The 11,783-nt window shown below is 30.6% G+C and overlaps 1 protein-coding gene across 7 annotated transcripts in view; it reads left to right on the forward strand.

Annotated features, from left to right (window-relative positions):
* The window catches only part of LOC106464479 (cyclin-J-like), a 14,775-nt gene extending 3,293 nt beyond the window's left edge, over window positions 1–11,482 (forward strand). For 3 of the 7 annotated variants that reach the window (XM_022392209.1, XM_022392207.1, XM_022392208.1), the window contains exons 3-6: window positions 7,659–7,945; window positions 8,700–8,984; window positions 9,282–9,465; window positions 10,937–11,482. In XM_022392209.1, coding sequence (XP_022247917.1) covers window positions 7,666–7,945; window positions 8,700–8,984; window positions 9,282–9,465; window positions 10,937–11,081 — 894 coding nt within the window. In that variant the 5' untranslated portion in view covers window positions 7,659–7,665 and the 3' untranslated portion in view covers window positions 11,082–11,482. Of the gene's footprint in view, window positions 1–7,654; window positions 7,946–8,699; window positions 8,985–9,281; window positions 9,466–10,936 lie in introns of all 7 variants that reach the window. The other 4 variants (XM_022392205.1, XM_022392204.1, XM_022392206.1 and 1 more) reach the window with 3 other exon arrangements.
* The last annotated feature ends 301 nt before the right edge of the window (window positions 11,483–11,783 follow it).

An 11,783-nucleotide genomic window follows, 5' to 3' on the forward strand; every position in this document is an offset into this window, starting at 1 on the left:
CTATTAATATGATTTATTAATACATAAATATTACCTGGATGAATTTTTTTTTAAATTGAGTGGGGGTGCCATATGGAACTCTTACCAAAATGCATACTACTATGAAACCTTTTAAAAAATTTTGTATATAAAGTTAGTTATATTTTTACTCTAAGATTTATAATTTTTTTAAAGTAAATCCTAAACTCTTTCAGTATTTGAATCACAGCCAAACACTTAGTCTAATGTTTAAAACATTTATTGATAATCACACAAAATTTGTTTTCTTATTTAAGAAATAAGTCCTTTCCAAATATCTACAGTCTAAGTGGATCACCTTCTATAATCATTTTAGCCAGTTTTCCACATTTCTACCCATTCACTAGTACTAGCCCGGTTATTCTGGATTAAAAGAAATATTCTTCATAGAATCTACTTCTCCATGCTTAATCAAATTTGTAAATATTACTGCCCACAGTAACGTATATGTATGTAGTTGAATGATTTGTGTACAAGTTACACCCGATATCGATGTTTTGCATCTGCTTTGTCTGCCTTCTATGTATTCTCACAGACTAAGCACAACTTGATTCATTTTTCAGAAATGAATATTATGAAAATGAAAATTAATATTTAATATTAACACCTCTCCTTTGAATCATACTACTTCAACACCCTGAAAGATTCGTAAGTGTGCAATATCAAATATGATTCCAGTAACTCTTTCTCGTCTATACTACAGCAAAAACAACTTCAAGTCTATAAACCTCTTTTAACTCAAGTTATGTACATATGTACATTATGCCCATATCTGTTATATAGTAAGAAAACTAGAACTAGTACAAGTAGAAAGTAACTTTCTTTTTTCATAAATGCAAAATTCTTTTAAATAAATCTGAGATCTCTGTTAAATATATTCACTGTAAACAAACAGCTAAATATTTCAAGCTTCTATCACAATTCACACTTAAAACATATCAATGTTCTCTTCCTTCTAAATACTGAAAAAAAAAATTCTTGCCCACTTATTAAGGTTGTCCTGGCCAAGTTCTAAAGAAATATAGGATGCTTTTTTTTCATTATTAGTTTGGTATTCAGCTACATTGATATTTGTCAGGAAAGTATCAAATGCACATTCTTGAAGTGTCTTACAGAGAATAAAATGAACAGACAGCAGAAGAAATACAAATGAACACAAGTGTTTAAACAAACAAAATCTTTATTCATACAACACTGTAGCACATTGTCAGGCCTCTATATTTTGAGTTAAAGGCTTAAAATTGGCTGCTGTAGTATAGAACAGGTAGGTAGATAGGTAGCAAAACATATGCATTGGACAAAGACAAGACCAAGAAGAAATGTCCTCAAAAGACAGTGATGGATGAGATCCAGAATAAGATATGGACCACAACAAAAATAGCAAAATAACACATTTTCAAGTCAGAGCAGAGCCCTACTGTGATATTCCACATTCATTAGATTACATCTGTCAGTTATCATTCCCATTAAACTTATTTAAGGGAGATCAACCCCAATTCATACTCACCCATACAAATCTATGTACCTCCCCTTGGAATATGTATAAATTCACTGAAGAAGGATGTTACACAGAACTTAATACAAACTTTTTCATCTTTGTCAAAAAAAACTAAGCTTTCTGTCAGACATTGTGAGAAATATCTTCTTTTTTTTTTTGAAAGTAAATGAATAAATTAGTCAACGATATCTAATCCTAAAGCTAAAGATCAATAAAATTGGTAAAGTATTAAAGAATAGGAAGGTGATAATTTATGTAAAGAATGGAAAAATTATTATTTGTTAATGAGTGGTAAAGGAAACCCTTTGTTGCTCTAGTTAGAAATTGTATATGAATACCAGCTTCTACGTTTTAGGCCAGTCTCTTATATTGCAGTTTCTTGAAATGGAATTTCCTAAAGTAGACTATCTGCTTATTTTACTTCTGGCCTACATAAAACAACAAAGGTTCTAATGCTATTACATTGTAATCAAATGCACTTGTAAAACATTACTAACAATATCCCCCTGAATCTAACAACAAGATTTAAATAGAATATTTCACTTTTCAGCTTAATCGTGGTGCCATAGTTTAAAATAAATGTTTTTAGTATATAGAAATTAGGAGCAGACAGTTTCTCTGGAGAGAAAAATGCACTTGGCAATTTCAATGTCATTTCAGACCTAATGAGAAAAACTGCCTAATGTATCTTAAGATAATTACAAAACATTCTCAGAGATGGGAAGTTTCTATCGTAATATTCTTTTGCAAACAGTGAAAAAATATTAGTGATGTAGCTTCATATGAAAAGTGTATGTTGTGGATGATAAATCATTATTATTTGTACTTTCATATAGGATTACTACATGGCTAAATCAATTTGCATTTGTAAGCAGTCTCATATTGAGGTTTTCCATACCTACATTTTCTTTGACTGTGTTGCTGTAAGTTAGCTTGTGTAAGTCTACTAGAAACTGTGCTTCATTGAAATGCTACTATTCGTGAATCTTGGAAATGATATACAACTAATTGATAAAGATGTGAAAAACAAATTATGTGTGAAGTGGTTTGATGAAAGAGATGGACTAATTAGACCACATGTAGAGTGGCTATGAAAAACTGACATTTCAGACTATGTCTTTTGCATTTTTTGTAGCTGCTGTCTGAACTGTAGAAGCAATGGCAAAAATGGTGTTTCATAATCACCATACTGAAGTTGAATGACAGAAAATTATTCATAGCACAACTAAATTAATCAAACACTTCCAGGTGTTAAAACATCCACAAGGAGGATAAGCACAACAAATCAAATAGCATACTTCAAGTTATTTGTATGTTAGTGAACACCATTTGTTTTTTGCCATTATTCTTGATGTAAGGCCTTAATTAGAGTACTGTGTACAGTTTTGGGCTCCCTTCCTCAAGAAGGGCATTGAATTGTTGGAGAAGGTTCAGAGTAGAGCCACTAGAATGATACTTGGGATGATGGGATTATCCTATGAGGAGAGATTAAAATTTTTAAACTTGTTTTCTCTGGAGAGGAAAGAGGTCAAAGGGGATTTGATTGAGGTGTTTAAGATTATTAAGGGTATTGATAATATAGATCCATCAAACTTTTATGTGTTTAGTAGTGAAAAACAATAGGATAAGGGGTCATAAATTCAAATTTTAGCAGCATAGGAGTCTTCTGCAGTTTAGACAGTATTACTTTTAAAACAGAGTGGTTTGCTTTTTGGAATGAGCTGCCTTCAAGGGCAGTGGAAGAAGAAAATTTAACTGAGTTCAAGAAGAGATTGGATGAATACATGAGTAGTAAGGGGTGGTTATAGTTGGAAGCTGGAAGGGACATCCTTGATGAGCTAATAAGCTCCTTTTTTTGTCCTTTTAAAATTTTATGAATTTATAAAACACAGATACATGAGTCAGCAAAGGATTAAAAGAGAATTGAGCAGCACATTAAAGAATATTTTGATATATTCATTAAATGGTTACATTTTAAATGTTAAATGTAATATAGTGTGTTTGTGATACTATTGTGCCCCTGTGTGCATTTGTTCCTGTAAATTTCATAATGAAATGCATATTTCTTGTATTTGTTATGTAAGAATGCCAACTGCTAAATGTAGTAAACATAGTAGTCTGAATAGCAAAATTAAGTTTGTCTAGGTTGAAACAAAATGGGGAAACATTTAGATTCTAGAGAAAAATGTAATGGACTAACATTTTTTTAGTCTTAGCTACTTTGCTACTCCCACCCCTGAATCCTGCAGTAGTGGAAAAAAACTTTTGTATCATATAGTGATAGATATAAGTATTATTGTTTATTAGAAAAGAAAAACTCTAACATTGTTATTTTAAGATGGAATCTTTTTCTTTTCACATGGTTAAAAAAGTTATTACAAAGTTGAAATCATGGAAACATCCTAGATATAGAAGTTTGTCTAGAATTTTGGGTCAACCATGGTGATTTTTCATAATGGGAAGAAAGAGGATATATATGTAATATAGGTGCATCAGTCATATTGCAAAGTGGGATAACTTAATGGCCTCATTTCATCAACTTTGGCAACTGTTTGATTTCAAGAACTCCAAAAAGAGCTAGGTAATTAGTTGAATTTGTTAATTAGATAATCATTGGGCCCATTCAGTATTTTCATTAACCAGTAAATACCATTCAGAGACTGTTTTAAAATTGAGTTTACTGACAGACAGAAGATGCTGGTCAGTCTGACTGGCTGTTATCTTAGTGCATGCATATTACATCTTAATTTCAAAAAGAAATATTCAAATTCTCAACCTTCATTTTCTGTGTCATATTATTCAGCTCTGATTTCTCCATTTCAGAATTTTCATACGTTAGAAATTTTCAACTAATTAGAAACACAGTTAAACATAATTAAAAGCAAGAATCTAAAATTTTGAATCTCATTCCTTCTTGATTTGCTGCAATATCAATATATTTGTCAATCCCTTCCCTCTCTCCCTCTGATCATCAAGATTGTTTAGTAATCAAGTTTACATGGCTGATTGACATGTTCATAATCAATAGAAAGAGCAGTTTTTCCTCTGCATAACTCTTAGTTATTATTTAGTTTTTACACTGTATACTGTTAGTTAGCAGAAATGCTTATTATGTGGTGATCTAAATGTCAATGAATTTTTTTAATCTGCCCGTTGCTTTTTAGGAACATGGATAAATTAGACTAGTTTTGAGACATATATTCTAGTGAGTGATATATTTTTTGTTCTGAAATGCATGTCTGAAAGCTAAATGAATTCTTTCAACACCCAAACTTGTGACTATATAATATATCCAGATAGAAATGAGTATAAGCTGTCAAAAAAGTCCACTTAATAACTGGAAATTAAATCAGGATATTGATTGCACAGTATTATCAAGACTCTTACATAATTCAATGTTAAACAAAATCATGGGCCTAGACACAAGTGTAGGACAAAATTACAATCTTTATTACGTATAAACACAACTGCACTTGCAGTGTACTTAAGATATCAGATGTCCTCTCAGGTCTAGATTATCTACCAGATTGCTAAATCCAAAGTTTCTTAGCTTCAAGAAAATCTTGCCTTTATCCAGTGCAACCTACACTACCCGCATGACTGATCATTCTTATTACACTATAGATGGGGCTTTAACCTCTAGATATCACCTGAACAACTATTGAAGAACACTGCTGTCAACATTCTTACACACTTTTGTTCTAAACAATGTTCTCCATGAACAGTAACAGGTATTACCTACTTCAAAAACAACAAATGTAACTTGAAGCAAGATCAACTTAAAGGTTTTCTCAACCACGTGTCATGTGAAACCTGCACATATTCAGAACAAAGAATAGATTCAGAATGAATATCACTACACTACAAAAAAATAGAAACATGTAATATGTTCAAATGTCACAAGATTCAACAAGGCTTACTGAAGAACACCTAAAAATTTGATTCAAGTATAACAGAGCTTGAGTATGCAGTTAGTTCTGCAAATTCTTAATTTTATGTATATATTATATTTATAGTTATAGTTTTAACAAAAATATCTAAAATATAAACATTTCAAACTTCTCAGCTTAGCCTAACAAAACTTCAGTAACATAAAATTTCACAAGCTCAAGTGCTCTGTGAAAAATTATATTTAGCTATTGCATGGTGTTTACACTAGCTCTACAGAAAACAGTTTTATTGCTTTTGATGCAAGGATTACTGCAAGGAAACGGATGTGAAAAAACTTATTTTCACTTAAGAGGCTCTAGAGATTATGCAAAATGAAATATGAAAGCTGTAACATGTAAAGAAGTATTTTTTTATTTTTAGCATGATATCACATTTCACTCAGACTGATTGTTTGACTATTTTTGTGAGTTGTGATACTAATAGATTAAGCTGAACAACTTTGAATTAATCACAAGCAATAATGAGAAATCATGGCAATATTTTTATTACCTTGATAGTTTGAAAAATAGAAAAGAGTTATGATTGGAAACACTGATTTTGATTAGTTAATTATTTTCGTGACATTAACTGATGTAATAATTTTGATTAATCAGTTATTTTACATGATTAAACAATGCTCATGGGTAAGAGAGTTAATCAACCAGCTCTTCTCTGAAGCTGAATGATAGGTACATTAACTTCATATCTGGTATAATGTTGAGCATTATCTTTTTTTTTTCAATTCTTTGTATCTTAAACCTGGCCTGGAAGCAGCCATAAAACATGCAAAATGTGGATAGTGGTGAACTCTAAGCTTTTTCTTTCTGACCCAGACAGCTTGTCCATGTATGATCAAAATAACCTTGTATGGGGAAAGGTTGATATAAATAGCCTCTTGTAATCATTCTTTATAGATATTTCAAAGAATTGAAATCCAAACAATTCCATCAGTGGGACTATTGTAAATAATGTACTAGTGCAAGTTCCATCTTATATCATAAAATAGGTTACAAGGAAATGTTAGAAAATTCAAAACTGTGATAAGATTGTTTTGCAAAAAGTAGTTGGAAAATTATATGATTATACACATGTAAAGTAGCTTACATGCTATTTTCTAACTCATTCAAATTTTGACATTAATAAAAAGTGTATTCCGTATAGCTTCTCCATGGTAATGCACATACTTAATTGTATCAGTAAAGATTTGACAAAGGGTTTATGTATATATAAATAATATAGCTCAAAAATGTTGACTTTTTTCATGTGTAGGTATTTTTAAATGCTATGTATAATGATAGTGATGTAAAGATTATACTCTTAGTAGTTTATGAAAGGTGAATGTATACTTATGAATATTTTTACTTTGAATCTTAATGTATATTTTGTAAAGTTTCTAAACTTGGATTACTTAATAATGTCAACTTGATATTTTACAACTTGGATCTTTGAGATTTATATGCATTGAATTTGCATTGTTATGGAAGTTTGTCATTGATCAATATCTAGTAATGAAAAATTCTCCCTAGATCTTTAAATATTTGCCAAAACTTAATGTAAAATTGATAAATGTTTGCTTCAAAGATTTGCATACATAGACTGTTTAGCTAAACATTTCAAAGGTATATACATATCTGCCTATTCTGGTATATTTATAAAAGCCTTAAATATTCACAAATTTTTTGTTAAAAGATTAAAAAATTTTAAATTTCGTTTGAATACGAAAATTGGAAAATCAGAATTGTGAATCATTTATGATAAGGTAATAGAGAGGTTATTGGATAACTTTTAATTGCATCTAATTTTAACTACTATCACTTGGCTCAGTCAGTATTCATTGAATATGCAAGTTTGTTTTACTTCTATATAATTATTCAGTTGTGTAAATAAAGCAAGTTTATATATATATATTCCTTGTTGAAATGAGATTACTTTAATTGGAATTACTTGTTTTGATACATTGGAAGAAGTGACTTCAATTTTATTTTGTTGAATCCAAAACTATTTTTTCAAGTGACGTTTTTTACAGTTTATTTATATTGCTTCATTAATTGTTACATTTTCATTTCTTAGTTAGTCCAGTACCTCATGGTATGTAAAATATAACTTAATACTTGGTTATTAAATCAAATTCCAATAAAACTTACCCTTATATTTGGTCTCATAAATAGAAAGATTTCAATACATTTCCTTTTTTTTAATCATCCCAAGCTAGGAATTCAATGTCAATCACAGAGGATTGGTGGCTGACTGAATATGAGGAAGAAATCCATGACCACCTTCGAGCTAAAGAACAGCAGCGAGCAGTCTTTCATGCACAATCTCCTCAGCTTCATTTTCGTCAATTTCTTGTTGATTGGTTGGTTGACATTTGTAAAAGACGAAATCTATCAACCCCAGTCCAACACCTTTCTATATACCTGTTAGATTATTTCATGGATAATCACAGTATTCAGCGTGAACAACTACAGCTAGTTACCTTAGGTTGTTTATTGGTAGCAGGTATGTCATAAGCAAGGTTTCTGGAAGACATTTTTTTTTAATTTGGGAAGCTATAAAAGATTTTTAAGTTCACTAAAATAATGGTATTTAATGTTTTCTCTTTTAATTTATTAAATAAATAAAAATTGTGAGGTTTTATTTTATAAAAGAAAAAGAAACAACCATCAATTCGGTTACCTGTTTTTCTAACTCCTTGTTCCCATAGGTTTGTACTTGATATATTTGCTATTTCTATTCCCAGGAACTATATGGATGTACTTTGAGAAGTCTTTTTCACAGTAATTCAATGATGCCATTTATACAATAAATCGGTGTTTCCCAAACCTGAGGTCATGTGAGGCTCTGGTGGGGTTAGAGTATGGTGGGAAAAAAATTCATATGTAGCAAACAAAGCTGAATGGACCTATTGAAATACATTTTTGAACAGATGAAGAGGCATAGATTTGGGATGTCTGAGATGGGTTTGGAACTGGAAATAGTTTGGAAACTGTGGCAATTAATCAATTAAATATAAAATTCCTGAGAATACAAAATGCATGATCAGGAAAGGGATAATATGACAAGTTTTATGCACTTTGTTACACTAGTTTGTTTCTGAGTGCAAGTAGCTCTTGCCAAAGAATTAGTGGATGCTATTAGATATCAAAAATTAGATAAAAAATTATTTCTATTTTACAAATACATATTTTTTTTTCATTATGTAGTTTTCCTGCAAATGTTATTTTATATATTCATAAAAAAAGTTTTATTTCAGCTAAATTTGAAGAGAAGGACAGCTTGATCCCCAAAACAAGTGAGCTAAATCAGACTGTTGATAACCTGTATAATCTTCATGAATTTGTACAAATGGAACTTGCTCTAGTAGAATTCTTCCACTGGGATTTGATGGTTCCCACAACTGCTCATTTTGTTGAGTACTATGAACACTATTGTGTTTGCACAACAGACTTTCATGCAGGTCAACCTCTGCCAGCATTGCCAAAAGCACGTGTCTGTGCTCAGCATTACAATGATTACTTTTTGGATCTTTCCATTCGAGGTAGTTTTATTTTGTTAGTGAAAATATTTTTTCCTGGAAGTTTGGTAATTTATATCATTGATTTGCAGTAGAGATAGAACTTTAGCACAATCCCATTTCTCACAACATTTAATTTTAATAGTTTGTTAGTTTAAACATAAGTATGAATATGCATGATTATAAGTTTAATCTATGTGGTAAAATAAAGTTAACTGAAACCATTAGAAATAATAGGAGAAAAGCGTATATTAAATACAACATATACTGTTAATTTGCATGTGTGATTTTTTGAAGAGAACAAACTTATGAGGCTAGCAGTTGCTTGTAAATTTTGCTTTGTAGATCACACGTTCTTACAGTTTCCACCCTCCATGGTTGCAGCAGCTATTATTGCAGCTACACGCATGTGTCTGCTCATCTCTCCAGCATGGCCAAGATTTCTTCAGAAGCTTACCTATTACACCAGTGAAGAGTTGAGTCCATGTATTGAGATTATGTTGAGGTAAGAACAGAATATGAATTATTTTTTACCACCAATAAAATGGAATTCAATTCACTGTGACAGTGTATAAAATAAAGATTTATATTGATCCCAGAAACGTAAATATGTAGCTGATCAAGTAACAAAACTGGCTAGTGAATACAAAAATGAAAATTAACATTTGACAGACAACAAGAGGCCCATTGTGGTTATCCTATTCATTTTATCAAACATCCATCTGCTTATATCCAGCATTCACTACCCTGTGTGAAAAGTAAAACTGCCTAATTTGCAGATGACTTCTACCCTGCCAAATCTTAAATCTATGACCCTAGTCCTACCACTCTTACCATTAAAAACTGGAAGTATCAATTCTAAATATTCCCTTTATAGTTTGAACATTTTAAACATATACCCTCTAATCATTTCTTTCTGAAAAGGAATTAATCTTAAGGACCTTAACCTGTCCTCATATGACAGCCTTTCTAGCAATCATCCTAGTAGCCCTCCTTTGAAACTTTCCAACAGCTCAATATAATTCTTAAAGTAAGAATCCCAACACCTAAAACTATGCACTAAACAAGTACAAAAGACCTGTACAAAGAGACAATAATCTCTCCAATCCCCATTTTAACATTCTTTACATATAACATATTTAAAGAAATCCTTTAAAACTAGTGAGTAATACTGCTATGTTACTTGCAGCCACACTTTTTTTTCTCTGTGGAATAAAAGTAGGTTAAATAATTAACTACCTATTTTTATAAACCTTCCACATCTGACAAGCATCTCCTTTACCTCAGTATTCCAATTTATCAGTATAAATTTGTTTTCTTTCCTAAAATTAGCATTCCCAAGATTTTGAACCAAAATTCATCTCCATATGTAATACCACCTCAAACTTATTTCTACTATGACCACTCGTAACCATATACTCCAGAACCTAAACCATATCCAAATATCTTTTTTTTTTTTTCTTCACTTCTAAACTTTGTGCCTTAGGCCTACAATGGCCTGATTTATATTATTGCCAGCACTAGACTTGTAGACTACACTGGGTATCTTGCTTTTCATTTCTATGATTTTGCAGCTGAGAAAACTGCAGGTCATTTGATAATAAATTAATAAGCAGTCATAAATTAGATTATTTATTTCACTAGTTGTAAAAATGTAACTAAATGTACAAGTATATCAGGGGTGCATCAACTTCACTTGCATTTAATGGCTATTAGTTAAGATACATATATGCTATTAACACTCAAATTATTTGGATATGCTGGATGGCTTTAAAAATAAATAGCACACATCTTTGTGTTTTTTCCACACAGACCTATCCAATTATAATATTTTAGAAGCTTATGTAGAAAGTAAATTTAAACAGTTTTATAATAGTGCATGAATTAGTATGGTATTTTAGTTTTAGATAACATCAGATGCAATAGTATGAACATGATTTATTCAAGCTTTCACTAATTAACTTCACAAATTTCAGGCTTTTAGAAGCTGAAGAAAGGAATTCAACAGAAAAAACCTCTGTGATAAAAAAGGTAGCTCAACCAAGTGAAACTGATTCTTCAGATAGTTTAAAAAGTAGTCCTACCTCAGTATCATCATTGTCATTTGAATTTGATAGGTGAAAAACGCCTGCTCTATCATGTAGTTACTCCATATAGTACAAAAGCCTAGCGTCATGAGATGAATGTCTTATTTTGTGATAGAAGTTGTGATCAGAAATTTAGTTAATCATTTTGTTGCAGTCTTTAGTCTTTCCTTAGAAGTATTTTGGTTTACTGTTATTTTTCTGATGTATGTATAAGAAGACCATTGAGACTTTTTTTTGTTACAATTTTTGTGATATTGTTTTGTAAAATACAAATTCAGTAAATGTATCATCTTAAACTTCAACTTTACAAAACCTTTTGATTTGAAGGCAACAGTTTGCTCTCACACCTTCTTTCCTACTGAGATTTTTTTTATATAGATGTCTTTTTGTTTTGTTTATCATTTTTTTGAATTCTGGTATTCAGAGAAAAATAATTGTTCCTTTCTTATAATGTGTTGATAGAAATCTTTTACTAATGTAATGATGAACTTAAATATTGAGATACTGTACTTGGATGTCAAGTTCATGCAATAGTGTAGAAAATGATATTTTACTTGCAACTAGTTCTTTGCCATTGCTGAATATAGTGTAGACTGTTAGAATAGCATGCATTGGTTCCTTACCATGTGTAAATAGTTTTCTCAACTTTTATCCTATTAAAATTAGTTGAAAAATTGGAAAATATTAGCACTTAAGGGCAAAAATAACACTGAATTAAATTTAGCTATATGAAATA

This window comes from Limulus polyphemus, unplaced genomic scaffold (genome assembly GCF_000517525.1).
Source record: "Limulus polyphemus unplaced genomic scaffold, Limulus_polyphemus-2.1.2 Scaffold1664, whole genome shotgun sequence".
NCBI lineage: Eukaryota > Metazoa > Arthropoda > Merostomata > Xiphosura > Limulidae > Limulus > Limulus polyphemus.